The sequence below is a fragment of the Thunnus thynnus genome, chromosome 15, assembly GCF_963924715.1.
Source record: "Thunnus thynnus chromosome 15, fThuThy2.1, whole genome shotgun sequence".
NCBI lineage: Eukaryota > Metazoa > Chordata > Actinopteri > Scombriformes > Scombridae > Thunnus > Thunnus thynnus.
This window is the reverse complement of record NC_089531.1, coordinates 2470152-2487570: the sequence shown is the minus strand read 5'-3', so window position 1 is coordinate 2487570 and position 17419 is coordinate 2470152. Positions and strand designations below refer to the sequence as shown.

Sequence of the window (17419 nt, the reverse complement as noted above, 5' to 3'; positions counted from 1 at the left end):
GCTACTGCAGAGACTGATACAGTTCACTGAACACACACACACACACACACACACACACACACACACACACACACACACACCAGTAGGTCTTTAACAAGTATATGCAGATCGTTCACTATCTTTCATCATAAATGTAAATATATATCAATACAAATATAATTACAAATGTTTATTAGACATGGAGGACTTGTTTCTCTTCTCCTCTTTAGATTTTTTTGGACTCCTGGTTTCTTCCGTTAGGAAATGCATCAGCATCTCCAACATGTTCTCACTCCAACTCGTCACATACGGAAGCTTGGGTTAGGGTTAGTTGGGAGTGAGAACGGGCTGGCATCTCAGGCATCATTTCATTCACACCATTAAAAAGATCAGCTTGTATGCTGATGACATCCAACCAAACAACACAAAATCCAAATTTTTCCTTCTTTCAGTTACTAATCAGATCAGAAGTTATAAAAAGTGTTCTAACTATTCTCACTCCTATTTTTAAATTTGCATGAGATCTTTTTTTTTCTTGTTTTATTTTACACAAACATAAAACACATATTCAATACTCACACACATAAACAAAAACAACAGACATACCACATATATACATATATATACACATATACAAACATACATATATGTACATACATGTCAAGCACTATATGTGATTGTGGTTCAAAAACATTCACTTATACAGCAATTTAAATTAAACACATCATTTTATAGAAGGAACTAAATAAAAAAGAGATAATGTTAATTTATGATAACATAGAATAATCATAGTTCTGTATCCCAAGTTTTTGATATTGTCAAGATCTCCCATTTATTTATGTCTGAGCTTTTTGCTCTGCCTTTAATAATAATATATGATTATTTAATAATGATCTTTTCCTGCAAATATTAAGGTTTTAAATGTAATATGAAGGAACTCAAAACCAGCTTTTTTGGAGAATCAAATATATAAAGCTTGCCAAGCAGCACAATAATATTCAATAACATGTTTTTATCATCTTGATAACCCCAAATAATATTGAGAGGGGATAAAGGTAAAAGGATTGCTTGTTCAGATAACCAATTTGCCATCTGCTGCCCAAAGGATGAAACCACTGGACAATACCAAAATAAACACATAATATCCTCCTCCTCATCACCACAAAATCTACAGATATTATCCTCAGTCATTCTCCATATCTTAAGCATTTTTCTTGTTGGTAGCATCTTATAAAACATTTTTAACTGAAAGGCCCATAAATAAGTAGAGCAAGATGACGAGTAAATACATCTAAAAATGTTTAACCAAGGAAGAGGAGTATCAAACACATCATTCCAATATGTTTGAAAATAATATGAATGAGAAGTTATATTCTCGAAGGACATAAAGAAATGATACATATCTTAAATAAATGTGTATTCAATAGAATACACATTTAAGAAATCAAACACATTTAATGAAGAAACACCTCCATATATCTGTAAAACTCTGGATTTGAGGCCTTTCACATCACTAGTTGCACATTCTGCACTTGAGAAAAACAAAATATCAACCATGTTTAAAAAAGACTGAAAACAATTTTGTGAAATAAGCCTCAAAATTCTTCCTTTACACATTTCACATCAGTCTTTCTAACTGCTTAATGAAGTTCTCTCCCTCAGATTTTCACTCCTTTATGTTATGGATGATGTAAATGTTGAGTTCTCCCAGCAGTGAGGAGGAAACAGCATGATATGTTGAGGACAGCTACAGTTGACTGACTCTGTGTGTTTGCATATCTGTCCTGCCTCTCTGCTCCCAGCCGTTAAGAGGCCAGTGTTGATCAGTGGCTGTCCAGACCTTTCACAGCCACTGACACGCCGCCGGCAGCACAATGATGATGTCACTGACTCTACTGCTGGCCACCCTGGGGCTCCTTGTTCAGGGTGAGACTCTCTTGTGAAAACTTTGCTTCAGGATGCAACCAGGTTCACCACAATGATGTTCTGCTGTGATGGAGAAACACTTAAACAAGCAGCATTTACCTTCTTCCATCTATTCTCCATGTTAAAGAAATGATACTCTTCTGTTTTCATGTTGATCATCTTTCTCCAAGCTGGATTTGTCTCAATAACCCTTCTCCTCTTTTTCATGTTTTCCAGGTTCATCAGGACAAATCACTGTGACTCAGTCTCCTGGATCTCAGTCTGTTGTTCCAGGACAGACTGTCTCCATCAGATGTAAAACCAGTTCAAGTGTTGGTAGCTACCTCGGCTGGTACCTTCAGAAATCTGGAGAAGCTCCTAAACTCCTGATTTATTATGCTACAAACCGTCAGCCTGGAGTTTCAGATCGTTTTAGTGGAAGTGGATCTCGGACTGACTTCACTCTGACCATCAGTGGAGTTCAGGCTGAAGATTCAGGAGTTTATTATTGTCAGCAGGGTAACAACTTGTTCACACAGTGATACAACGTCGTACAAAAACCTCCCTCAGCTGAAGAGGAACTGATCTGACTCAACAGCTGCACTCAAACAAAAACAACAGAGGTTTTAATCATTTAATTTGAACATTTTAACACTGAATATTCTGTATTTAAGAACAAAAAAGAGATTTATTTTAAATACTTTCATTAATACAGAATATGAATCATTTGACTGAACATCAAATCTAACCTCTGTTGAAGTATGATTTCAATTCTTTAATAAGTTTAATCTACTGACTACAACACATGAACACTAAAACTATTATTATTTATTTATTTATTTAATCTCTTACCATTTTTCGTAAATACTCAAACATCTAAATGTTTTTATAAATAAATTACAAAATGTTATCATGATAATATTTATTATCATTTGTGTTGTAAAATTACTAATAATGTCATGTGACATATATTTGTCATTTTGCATGTTTTTATTCCAGCAGCAAGTATTTATAAAATAAACCAAAAAACATTTAATTGATTATGTAATTAATTGATACTTGAATTCTTTCCCTTTTTCATCTCTTTCATTTGTCTTTGTGTTTCAGCTCTTCAGTAGAAGCAGTTTGTAAAAATGTCCAGGGTTAAAATGTCAGATCACACTCATTTTATATCTCTTTATGCTGATGATATTTTGCTTTTTATTTCAGAATTAGAACATATTTCTGAGGGTTTTGTGAATTTGTTTAAAAGATTATGTATATGCTTTTAATACATCTGAAAAAATAAAAATATTAGACTCTTTGCACTGACACACTTCAGTAACATAAGATGATTGGAGGATTTTTCATTAAAAATACTCAATTACTAATTATAACAGACAAATCTGAAGTGACTCCAGCAAAGCATTTTCTACAATTATTATGACTTTACTGTAAACTATGAAAACAAATTATGGACTTACTACCACCATGACTGTGTAGCATTAATCACATAATATCTAAGAGTGTTGTTTGAGTGTAAATACTTTCCTAATATACAGTATATGAATCAATACATTATGTGATCTTACATTTTCCTTCTGAAGTCTTCATAGAGCAGTTGAAACATTTATAACTCAGTTTTTATCAGGATTTAATATCAGTACTGTTACCATTAAGAGAAAATAATTAAGACACTTTTATAATAATAAAGATGAAAACAAGTGATTTGATGAACAGATCTTTATTGTCTGGAAATACTGAAATTATATTGAAACATTACAACAAGCAAGTAAATATTGTTACTGAAACATGTGAAATAAAAGAGAGAGATAGTTGCAGAGATCAGAGTGAGAGCAGTAGCAGAGTAAAAGCAGTAGCAGTGAGTCAGGTCAGGACTGCGAGCACTGGTCTCTCCTCAGTGTCTCTGAGACTGGAGTCTGGGAGCCCTGGGTGGCCTCACAGGTCACAGAGACCACCTTCCTCCACTGGTCTGCAGGGAGCCTCAGGGTGCTGCTCCAGCTGTAGCGGCCGTCCTTCTGCAGCACCCCGGGGCTCCTGCTCTGCTCCAAGCTGCTGCTGCTCCTGCCGTCCACCTTCCAGGCCAGACTCCAGTCTGAGGGGAAGCCATCGTTGGCCAGACACATGAGCGTGGCCTTGCCCTGCTGCAGCTCCTCGCTGGAGGGGGGCAGCACCGTCAGGGTGGGACGGACATCACCTAGGAGACACCAATCACATTAGAGGACAGGGACCACACAGCTGTCAATCAAACACCAGACACTTGGACACCTTTACTGTGTGAGAGTGGATTTTCCCCTTTAAGGAGTTTCTGTCAGATGTTTTTTCTGCTCCACCAGTCACTCACTCACACATTGTTTCACTTCCCTTTAAGAAACCTCTCATGCAGATCAGCACAGAAAGAGTTCTCATATGACTCTTTACTGCATTTTATATTACACTATTTACTGAAAATAAAGATATAAAGTTTGTAAATATATCTTAGACATCCTTGATTTAATTTTAGAATTTATACCAACAACGTTACTGACAAAACTATCAAATGAGCAACAGTTAATCAGATTCAGTGTTAAAGGACATTATGAGCAAAAACGAACAGACAGCCGTAATATACACAACATGTTGAGACATATTAAAGAAACAAATATCTTTAAGAACAAATAAATATTCGAAACTGAAGTTAAAAGACAATTTCTGTCATTTTAAATGATGAGAGACGTTCAGCATTTTTTTTTTATCATCACCCACACTGTTCAGAATAAATTTAACTCAACTTTCACTCAAATTGGAGATTTAAAGGTTAAATTGAAAAACATGTTTAAAGTAGGATTGTTGTTCTTTAATCTCTCTGCTGTTCACATTTAACAAACTAACTGGAACATGTAAAGAAAAGTTCAGTAAAGCTGCTTTGAATTCAACTTCAAGGTTAAAGAGGAGAAATGAACAATAAAATTGAGACTTTAAAGTGTTTTAGATCAGCTCAGTGGAAACTTATATCGACTACAAATGTTAAGACACAGAAATTATAAACTTAACTGATGATTCGATATTTAATATTTGAGCAAAAACTTACTTCCAACATCCAGTCTGGTTCCTCCACCAAAAGTCCACCACAGTGATACAAACTGACTGAGTCGTCGTACAAAAACCTCTCACTGTAGAGAGACACGGCTCTCTGACTTTGTCACATTAAACTAAAACTACAAGTCCTCAAATTTCAGCCTGAATCTAAAACTACATGATTACATGATTTCTACTGTGGACCAAACACTTAGAATATATTGATTCATAATTTAAATTTCAAACACAAAACTCTTATTTTTGTTGCTGGTGGACAACTGTTGGTCAAAAATTAGAAATTCAGATATAAAATCAGAAATTTCAATTTCTAGAGAAAACATATGTGCAAAAAACTAAATATCACTCAGGATTTAATGAAATACTTTAAAAGTTTAACTTACTTCCAACATCCAGTCTGGTTCCTCCACCGAACGTGTTCCACAGTGATACAAACTGACTGAGTCGTCGTACAAAAACCTCTCACTGTAGAGAGACACGGCTCTCTGACTTTGAACACAACAAACTCAACAAAAACAGTCTCAGTCTGTGAAACACAACTGGATGATATGAAAATATATAACAGTAGGCCAATAATTTATATTTTTATTCTAAAATTAATAAATTTGTTTCATGTTTACTGTATTTTAATTATGTCTTGAATTAAAACTGAGTGTTGTAGATGTAAAATGAATCAAAACAGACATTTCTGAAGACAATCTGTTCACAGAACATAAATGAAACACATAAAATGATCACTGACACATAGTTAATCAATAATCTGGTAAATTGATTGATCCATTGATTAAGCAGCATCATCAGAGTAATCCAAGTCCCTGTTGGAGTCAGTCAGAGCATTTCCATAGAGAGCCACTTTGCATCAGCAGCACCATGCTCCAGTGCTCTGGGAGAGTTTATAGTCCTGAGAGTTGAACACTGGATGACTGACAGCTGTCCTTCATCACAACAGAAGCCACAGAAATCCTCCTCATCAAAAACATGACTTTGATCTCCGTCCTCATCTGGACTCTCCTCTGCTGCTGCTTCACAGGTAAAGTCCAGAGAATCAAACTCCTCTCCTCTATCAACATCCGTCCCTCTGAAATGAAGCCGACAAAACCATCAAAACCATCAAAACCATGACGCTGCTTTATGTTTTTTGTCTCTGTATCCTCAGAGTCCAGAGGCCAGATCACAGTGACTCAGCCTGCAGCAGTGAGATCTGCTCTGGGAGGCTCCACAACCATCAGCTGTAGGACCAGTCAGAATGTTTATAATGGGGACTTCTTAGCCTGGTACCAACAGAGAGATGGAGAAGCTCCTAAACTTCTCATTTACAGGGCTACCAGTCGAGCATCAGGGATTCCAGATCGTTTTACAGGCAGTGGATCAAACTCCGACTTCACTCTGACCATCAGTGGAGTTCAGGCTGAAGATGCAGCAGTTTATTACTGTCAGAGTTATCACTATATCAACAGTCAGGTTGTGTTCACACAGTGAAAAAGCGTCGTACAAAAACCTCCCTCAGTCAGACTGAACAGAAACTGAACTGACTGCTGCAGCTGGAAGCTACTGCAGAGACTGATACAGTTCACTGAACACACACACACACACACACACAGACACACACACACACACAGATGATTTATGATGTTCATAGTGTCTCTATCAGTTTTCCTCCTGAAGGTCAAACAGTCCACCTCCCACCTCAACAACCTCTTACTGAGTCAAACAAATATTTAATCATTCAAGATTCATCTTGACTCAAAAATGTAAAATCTATCAAACAGAGACATTCTGTTCTTTCATGCTGCCCCATCATCACCTCAGCTGTTAAATCCTCTTCATCACATTATGTTATGACACATCTCACACTCATCATCTCTCTGTATAAAAAAGTTGGATGAACTTCATAACTGACAAGATAGAATAATCATCTCATGATGTTCACTCATAAAAGTCAACTGTAAAAGCTTCCAAACTACCTCACGTCTTCTCTCATTTCAATCTAGTAAACTAAAGTACATAGTAAACTTGGCAGAATTTGCTCCAGATACTCTTCATCTGTTAAAATTAAATGAAGTGCAAACTGCCCCGAGCTAGATTCTTTCATTCCCCTTGAAGATTTTTAAACTTCAATTATTTACAGTATGTGCAACGTAAAAATCTGATGTATCAGCTACAAATTAATTACAGTGTATTCACCCCAATACAAAAATCACTAAAAGAAAATAATGTGATTATAGTTCATTCATTTAAATACAATGTAGACATTTGAACAGTGAATTTTCCCAGCAGTGCATGTGAAGTCAGATCATATAATGACTACCTGCTAGGGTTGGGCCCAAATACAAACACGTTATTCAGCAAAGCACAAATAATGTTTTTTTTGTTTTTTTGTTTATGAATATTTGTTCCATACAAATATTTTAAAAAGTATTTGTTTTTGAGAAGAAAAAAAAACATGTCAAATACCAGCGTGCAGGTCGGTTACATCACTATCTCAGTGTCTGTCCTCTGCTCCGCTGTTACGTCTATCAGCAGGTCTCAACGAGGGGAGTCACATCCACCTGCTACATGACGCACATTTCCTAATTTGGACATCACTCCTGGAGTTGGGGGTGTTCCCCAGAGATAAAGCTGAACTACTGACAAAGTGCTTTCAAGGGACTCTCCATAACCTGTTGTTCCCCTTCTCTTTTCAAAAATGTTAGGTTGTAAAAAATAGGCAATAAATGAAAAGTGGAAAGCAAGAATCGCCATTGAAGTACTCTCGTATACGTTACACACTGTGCTGTCGGGAAGGAAATAAAAATAATGGGTGTATAAATAGGTAGAGGTCTGCCTTTGATGAGGTGATGAGTAAAGTTTTAGCTCAGTAGTCAGCGCAGTCGTCTATGATCTAGGAGACTGCAGTTCGAGACCTGGTGTGGGGACCTCCATCGTAAGGTAGTTTATTCATGAACACTTATTGTAACACTTTAATTTTCTAAAATTAAAAGAGTAATAAAAACAAAAACAGGATTTTTAAGCCTCTTTCAACTTTTATTAGATTACAAATACAAATACAAATAATTTTGCTGCCTCAACAAATATAGATACAAATACAAATACTGGACTCTCTGCACATCCCTACTACCTGCACTGATACCTTCAGAAATCTGGAGGAGATCCTAAACTCCTGATTTATGGAGCTACAAGCCTTACATCTGGAGCTTCAGATCATTTTAGTGGGAGTGGGATTGATGTTAAATGCAGTTATCTGCTTAAAAATATTTCAATCATGAGAGACTTCAATTTTTTAAGTGACAATGATTTTATTGAACATGCATAATGTGAAAAGTCTTTGGTGATTAGACCCCATTGTGATGTCATTTATAAAGGGGCAGTTAAGGCATGAGTAGAATAGGATATCCCCTCGATGGAGTCTAGACACTGGTGGTGGTGATGAATATGGGAATATTGGGATCTGGATGATGAGAAGAGGAGCTGCTTCTGGTGATCTTGTGTGCTGACGTGATGAAGTGGAGGTGAACAGGGTGGAGGAAGGTCACAACAATTCACACTGAAATGTCAGCTGACAACGACAGAGAGAAGATCAGATTTAAAGTTTGGCAGCTAAGACATGATAGTCTGATAGAAATACTGGCAGAATCTGATTTGTTAACTGAGAGTAATGTCCATGAACAACTGATACGAGAGCAGGAGAAGCAGTGAGAGAGAGAGAGAGAGGAATGAGAATGAATGAATGAGTAGTAGATAGTCTTCCTGCTTGAACTTATGCTAAGCTCCATTCTTTAAAGTTAAAATATCTGTACAATGTGCAAGTTAACTGTATATTATATATAATTTTTAGTGTAATGAGTGACAGGTTTATTGGCTCCTTTTTATTGCCTGTATTGTGTTTGATGCTGTAAAAATGTTTTTGTGCTTCCTTCATGGCCAGATTTATTTTTTGTTGGAGTTTGATCTGATTAAATAAGAAAAACAATTTCACATAAAAGATCATTTGCTGTTAGGATTTGATTGTTGAGGATAACAAATGACAACATCTTTAGTTTTTTAATCTACATGAGGATGATGTAAATGTTGAGTTCTCCCAGCAGTGAGGAGGAAACAGCATGATATGTTGAGGACAGCTACAGTTGACTGACTCTGTGTGTTTGCATATCTGTCCTGCCTCTCTGCTCCCAGCCGTTAAGAGGCCAGTGTTGATCAGTGGCTGTCCAGACCTTTCAGAGCCACTGACACGCCGGCAGCACAATGATGATGTCACTGACTCTACTGCTGGCCACCCTGGGGCTCCTTGTTCAGGGTGAGACTCTCTTGTGAAAACTTTGCTTCAGGATGCAACCAGGTTCACCACAATGATGTTCTGCTGTGATGGAGAAACACTGAAACAAGCAGCATTTACCTTCTTCCATCTATTCTCCATGTTAAAGAAATGATACTCTTCTGTTTTCATGTTGATCATCTTTCTCCAAGCTGGATTTGTATCAATAACCCTTCTCCTCTTTTTCATGTTTTCCAGGTTCATCAGGACAAAAAATCCTGACTCAGTCTCCTGGATCTCAGTCTGTTGTTCCAGGACAGACTGTCTCCATCAGATGTAAAACCAGTACAGGTATTAGTAACTACCTCCACTGGTACCTTCAGAAATCTGGAGAAGCTCCTAAACTCCTGATTAGATATGCCTCAACCCTTCAGCCTGGAATTTCAGATCGTTTTAGTGGAAGTGGATCTCGGACTGACTTCACTCTGACCATCAGTGGAGTTCAGGCTGAAGATTCAGGAGTTTATTATTGTCAGCAGAGTAACAGCTGGCCACTCACACAGTGATACAACGTCGTACAAAAACCTCCCTCAGCTGAAGAGGAACTGATCTGACTCAACAGCTGCACTCAAACTAAAACAACAGAGGTTTTAATAATTTCATTTGAACATTTTAACACTAAATATTCTGTATTTAACAAGAAAAAAGATTTATTTTAATACTCTCATTAATACAGAATATAAAACATTTGGCTGAACATCAAATCTAACCTCTGTTGAAGTATGATTTCAATTCTTTAATAAGTTTAATCTACTGACTACAACACATGAACACTAAAACTATTTGTATCAAGTAAAGCCTGAATTTATCAACTGAAAATAGAATAAAAAAAGAATTTAAATTCTTGTAGAAATTAAAGGTACTTACAGTTAACATCCAGTCTGGTTCCTCCACCAAAAGTCCACCACTGTGATACAAACTGACCGAGTCGTCGTACAAAGTACGTATTACGTCGTAAAGTACAGTATTGATATAAATTACAAAATGTTATCATGATAATATTTACTATCATTTGTGTTGTAAATTACTAATCATGTCATGTGACATATATTTGTCATTTTGCATGTTTTTATTCCAGTAGCAAGTATTTATAATATAAACCAAAAAACATTTAATTGATTATGAAATTAATTAAGAATTGAATTCTTTCCCTTTTTCATCTCTTTCATTTGTCTTTGTGTTTCAGCTCTTCAGTAGAAGCAGTTTGTAAAAATGTCCAGGGTTAAAATGTCAGATCACACTCATTTTATATCTCTTTATGCTGATGATATTTTGCTTTTTATTTCAGAATTAGAACATATTTCTGAGGGTTTTCTGAATTTGTTTAAAATATTATGTATATGCTTCTAATACATTTGAAAAAATAAAAATATTAGACTCTTTGCACTGACACACTTCAGTAACATAAGATGATTGGAGGACTTTTCATTAAAATTAATCAATAACTAATTATTACAGACAAATCTGAAATGACTCCAGCAAAGCATTTTCCATAATTATGATGATATTGCTGTAAAACATGAAAAGAATCATGGACTTACTACCACCCTGACTGTGTAGCATTAATCACATAATATCTAAGAGTGTTGTTTGAGTGTAAATACTTTCCTAATATACAGTATATGAATCAATACATTATGTGATCTTACATTTTCCTTCTGAAGTCTTCATAGAGTAGTTGAAACATTTATAACTCAGTTTTTATCAGGATTTAATATCATTACTGTTACCATTAAGAGAAAATAATTAAGACACTTTTATAATAATAAAGATGAAAACAAGTGATTTGATGAACAGATCTTTATTGTCTGGAAATACTGAAATTATATTGAAACATTACAACAAGCAAGTAAATACTGTTACTGAAACATGTGAAATAAAAGAGAGAGATAGTTGCAGAGATCAGAGTGAGAGCAGTAGCAGAGTAAAAGCAGTAGCAGTGAGTCAGGTCAGGACTGGGAACACTGGTCTCTCCTCAGTGTCTCTGAGACTGGAGTCTGGGAGCCCTGGGTGGCCTCACAGGTCACAGAGCCCACCTTCCTCCACTGGTCTGCAGGGAGCCTCAGGGTGCTGCTCCAGCTGTAGCGGCCGTCATTCTGCAGCACCCCGGGGCTCCTGCTCTGCTCCAAGCTGCTGCTGCTGCTGCCGTCCACCTTCCAGGCCAGACTCCAGTCTGAGGGGTAGCCCTTGTTGGCCAGACACACGAGCGTGGCCTTCCCCTGCTGCAGCTCCTCGCTGGAGGGGGGGCAGCACCGTCAGGGTGGGGGTGACTCGACCCACTGGAGGAGGAGACAGAGAGACAACATGAAGAAAGTTCATGCAAAGAGAAAATAAACTCCACCCTGTTGGTTGCAGCAGAGGAGGCTGCTGGTTCTGTTGGTCTTCCTCAGACTGGATAAAACTGGTCTTCAGTGTTTCACTTCCCTCTCTGAGCTCAGTAACCATGGCAACAGACAGGCATCACTGATGAACCATGGCAACAGACAGGTTTCAGTACTAAAGATAAAAAGTTCCAAGCAAACAACTCTTCAACTACTTTAATTTACTCAAAAACTTAAACATCAGTGTTAAAGAAGTAAATATTATGCATTACAGAAAGGCAGAAATACTTTTATTTGAGCATCCATATTTTTAAATTGAAACCAAAACGTTAAAGAGACAGTTTGTGTTTAATCTCCTCATTTACACAGGCATCACTACTGAACTATGAAAACAGACAGACTTCACTAATGACAAATATTTTAAGCACTAAAATACTTTTTCCAACTTACAAAATTAATCCTATTAATACAACATGAGGTTAAATCAGCTACAGTGATATTATGGTATTCGCTGGTTATAATGAGTATGTGACATGTCATTAAATTCATTGCTCTGAGAGGAAGATTGAGTTAAACACATGAAATGTTTCCAGATAAAACACTCACTAAATAAATGTCTGGTAGATTTCTTCAGATGAAATTATATAATCACCATGTTAAATTAATCAAGAATATTTTATTTAATTCAGACCCTAAGAACGGAATTATATTGTCTTCAAATAAGCAGCTGGACACTTTAATAATTAATCAATACTTTGGCAAATTGATTGATCCATTGATTAAGCAGAATCATCAGAGTAATCCAAGTCTCTGTTGGAGTCAGTCAGAGCATTTCCATAGAGAGCCACTTTGCATCAGCAGCACCATGCTCCAGTGCTCTGGGAGAGTTTATAGTCCTGAGAGTTGAACACTGGATGACTGACAGCTGTCCTTCATCACAACAGAAGCCACAGAAATCCTCCTCATCAAAAACATGACTTTGATCTCCGTCCTCATCTGGACTCTCCTCTGCTGCTGCTTCACAGGTAAAGTCCAGAGAATCAAACTCCTCTCCTCTATCAACATCCGTCCCTCTGAAATGAAGCCGACAAAACCATCAAAACCATCAAAACCATCAAAACCATGACACTGCTTTATGTTTTTGTCTCTGTATCCTCAGAGTCCAGAGGCCAGGTCACAGTGACTCAGCCTGCAGCAGTGAGATCTGCTCTGGGAGGATCCACAACCATCAGCTGTAAGACCAGTCAGGATGTTTATGGATATTGTGGCAGTTCTTTTTCCGACCCCTGTTTAGCCTGGTACCAACAGAAAGATGGAGAAGCTCCTAAACTTCTCATTTACGGTGCTACCTATCGAGAATCAGGGATTCCAGATCGTTTTTCAGGCAGTGGATCAGACTCTGACTTCACTCTGACCATCAGTGGAGTTCAGGCTGAAGATTCAGGAGTTTATTACTGTCAGAGTTTCCACTATCCCAACAGTCAGTATGTGTTCACACAGTGAAAAAGCGTCGTACAAAAACCTCCCTCAGTCAGACTGAACAGAAACTGAACTGACTGCTGCAGCTGGAAGCTACTGCAGAGACTGATACAGTTCACTGAACACACACACACACACACACACACACACACACACACACACACAGATGATTTATGATGTTCATAGTGTCTCTATCAGTTTTCCTCCTGAAGGTCAAACAGTCCACCTCCCACCTCAACAACCTCTTACTGAGTCAAACAAATATTTAATCATTCAAGATTCATCTTGACTCCAAAATGTAAAATCTATCAAACAGAGACATTCTGTTCTTTTATGCTGCCCCATCATCACCTCAGCTGTTAAATCCTCTTCATCACATTAGTTTAAAGTTTCACGATCATCATCTTTCTCTGTATTAAAAAGTTGGATGAACTTCATAACTGACAAGATAGAATAATCATCTCATGATGTTCACTCATAAAAGTCAACTGTAAAAGCTTCCAAACTACCTCACGTCTTCTCTCATTTCAATCTAGTAAACTAAAGTACATAGTAAACTTGGCAGAATTTGCTCCAGATACTCTTCATCTGTTAAAATTAAATGAAGTGCAAACTGCCCTGAGCTAGATTCTTTCATCCGCCCTTAAGATTTTTGGTACAACTTTATAATACAGCCTGCGTTTTACAGTGTAATTTCCCAGAATTTACAGTGTAATTTCCTTGTATGAATCCGTACATCTAAAATACTTCCCAGTTCTTACTGGTACTTAAATGTTGTTACAGTGGAAGAAAACAAAACAACGAGAAACAAGGGAGTAACAATTGGGGATTTAGAGTGTAACTTCCAAAAATTTACTGTATAACTTCCCAGAATTTACGGCAAGCAAAGTTTATTTATATAGCACCTTTCACAAATACCAGTTACAAAGTGCTTCACAGTCAAAGAAATAAAATAAAATAAAATAAAATCTGAATAAATAAAAAGCAAAGACACCAGATAAAATATTCAAGGAGAGCAGATAAAATGGACAAATTAAGATAAAATGGCACATACTACCCAAATGCCTGTCTGAACAAATGGATTTTGGTGTAACTTCCTTGTATGAATCAGTACATATGTATATGGATGAGAGGAATAAAATCAAATGTTTTTGCCCTTTGCTCATGGTAGTTATGACAATCATTTTTTATGCATGTGTGTTTGGCAGGTAAGCTTCACCCACACTCCAGAGATTCATTATGCATTATGTCGTCTACTTCATTGTCTAAATTTGAATAGGAACAAGTCGAGAAATGGATCTATACTTTTGAAAAATAGTTCCTAGCAGCCATGTTGGTCCAGCACTGCAGCAGCTCATAACAGGCAAACTTACAGTAATGTGATAATATACACATTATATCTTTAATTATACCATAATGAGGAAAAGAGATAGAGAGATAAGAACGTAGTTACTACAGAAGAAGGAATTGTATGGTCAGACCTTACATATACTGTTTCTCATGTTGCAGCAGGTTTGTACTGTGACTTTCTGTGAGACCAATTATGTTTGTATCTAAGGAATGTTGTGATATAAAACAATATATGATGATATCAGTGTGATCAGCAGCTTTAAAATGTGCAGATGAAGAAACCTGAGGAACAGTAATTGTAATAAGAGAGGTGTTTTAAAGGCAGGCTCTCTGCGTTATGAAGTCAAGAAACTCATTAAAACCGTTATGTATTTGTAAAACACAGCTGGTTTATACGGAAACTCACTAAAGCAAAACCCCACAAATTTCCAAACTTAATTATTATGTTTCGTATATGATGTTAAATTTGTGGTAAAATGAAACTGACAGCCTTTACAGTTCTGGATAATATAGTAGACATTTGAAGATGTGAATTAACTGATAGAAATCAGCATAAACATGAACACTGACGCATTTTGTTAAAACCTCAGTCAGAGCATTTCCATAGAGAGCCACTTTGCATCAGCAGCACCATGCTCCAGTGCTCTGGGAGAGTTTATAGTCCTGAGAGTTGAACACTGGATGACTGACAGCTGTCCTTCATCACAACAGAAGCCACAGAAATCCTCCTCATCAAAAACATGACTTTGATCTCCGTCCTCATCTGGACTCTCCTCTGCTGCTGCTTCACAGGTAAAGTCCAGAGAATCAAACTCCTCTCCTCTATCAACATCCGTCCCTCTGAAATGAAGCCGACAAAACCATCAAAACCATCAAAACCATGACGCTGCTTTATGTTTTTGTCTCTGTATCCTCAGAGTCCAGAGGCCAGGTCACAGTGACTCAGCCTGCAGCAGTGAGATCTGCTCTGGGAGGCTCCACAACCATCAGCTGTAGGACCAGTCGTGAGGTTTGGGGCTGTAGCAGTGCTTACTGTTTACAGTGGTACCAACAAAAAGATGGAGAAACTCCTAAACTCCTCATTCGCTACACTAATGAGCGAGTATCAGGGATTCCAGATCGTTTTTCAGGCAGTGGATCCAAGACTGACTTCACTCTGACCATCAGTGGAGTTCAGGCTGAAGATGCAGCAGTTTATTACTGTCAGAGTTTCCACTATATCAACAGTCAGCATGTGTTCACACAGTGAAAAAGCGTCGTACAAAAACCTCCCTCAGTCAGACTGAACAGAAACTGAACTGACTGCTGCAGCTGGAAGCTACTGCAGAGACTGATACAGTTCACTGAACACTTCACTGTGTGTGATATTCTCCCATCTGTAGTTTATTTATCATTTCTGAAGCTAATTCTTTTGTCATTAGACATTTTAATGGTTACACTGCAGCTCTGTGACACTTCCCTGTGTGTAGATGATCCTCTTCACTGAGGTCAGAGGTCAGAGGTCAGAGGTCAGCTAAAGAGCAGTGACCTCTGAACTTCAGTTTATTGCTCGAAGACATTAAAACAGTCCAACTCTGCACATTAAAACTTGATGCCTTTCCCTGAAATAAAGTCAGTCTTGCAAAACACACCCTGATATAACTTAGCTGTCGAGTTGCATTGTGGGTAACGTAGACGTCAAGTTTTGACAGTGAAGAAGAACGTGTGAAATAAACAAAACAATTTCTCTGGTTCCTTTTTTCTTAAACTGTCCATCATGAGTCCGACAGTGTTAAAGGAGTCAAATTCTAAATCTGTGGACGCTCTTTTAAATTAACTTTAACAAGACAGTGAAAAATTACGATTATAGTGTAACACTGAATATCAGAGACGATTTACACTTAACATATAAAGCATATCTTTATCATTATAGATAATTATATCTGTGTAATTTTTCTGTTCTCTGTAGACCACAAAACGTTTTTTTTTATTCAAACCATCAATAACACTTTACTTTAAATGCCTTTATTTAGCATTAATAAGCAGTATACAAATGTTTAATAAATGGTTTATAACAAACTATAATGTAGTTATAAACAGATATGAGGACATTTTTATGTGTTTATTAATGTACAGTATCTGTGTTTTTCCATATTGTCATTCATTATCTGTTTATACAGTAATTACAGTTGTTGACAAATACATTAATAAACACTTATATCTACTTATAAGTACATTATAGTGTGTTATAAACCATTTATTACATGTTTGTTTACTGATTATAAATAAAAACTGATTATAAACAACTGTTGTGGTTGTTAGAGAACAGAAAAATCAAACGGATGCAGTGAAGTTTAGTTACAATCATCATTTTGTGTGAATGTACGATTGACGGCAGTTAAAGTCAGACTTTATTATCTTTATTTACATTAATACATCATATTCATTAAATGAAAAAAAAGTTTCTAAAAGTCATTCTGCTGACTTCTGCATAAGTTACAAATATTTTCCTCTTTTCTGTCTGTGTAAACTTGAGAAAATGACCAAAGACTATTTGATAAAAATGATTTGATAAAAGATTAAAATACTAGACGATACGTTAAATGATGAACATTTACAAAACATTGATTCTCTGATAAACGTGAAGTACGTGTCAGTTTGCAGCTGCAGCAGCAGGATGATCTGCAGTGTTTGTCTGCAGCGCTCTGTCGCCCTCCGGCTGCTCAAACAACCAACAACAAGAAGGAAAAATCCACCTTAAAACTGAGGAAGACATAAAAACACTAAACACTGGAAGAAAAGCCTTTAAAGTTCTTTAAGGAGAAATACATTTGTGTTTCTTTGATGGATTTGATCATTTTCACTGCTGCAAATTTACAGTTTAATAAAAAATAAGCAAAAAAACCCCAAAATAAAACATTTTAAAGATGAATTTAAATACTTACAGTCCAGTTGAAAGAGCTCACAGAAGGTTAAATTGATCATTATTAATCAGATATCACTTTGATGAATCCTGAGT

General features: G+C 36.8%; 2 gene segments (V, D, J or C); one reads left to right on the top strand and one right to left on the bottom strand.

The window, feature by feature from the left end:
* Window positions 1-1853: 1853 nt before the first annotated feature.
* LOC137198541 (immunoglobulin kappa variable 3-20-like) lies at window positions 1854-6426 on the top strand (the record flags this gene model as incomplete). The annotated part of the segment is given in 3 exon segments: window positions 1854-1905; window positions 2122-2232; window positions 6230-6426. Coding segments are annotated over 3 exon segments (360 nt in total), but the record flags the coding sequence as incomplete, so codon positions are not given.
* LOC137199090 (Ig kappa-b4 chain C region-like) lies at window positions 3638-5413 on the bottom strand. The segment is given in 2 exon segments: window positions 3638-4081; window positions 5343-5413. A coding segment is annotated over 1 exon segment (255 nt).
* Window positions 6427-17419: the final 10993 nt, after the last annotated feature.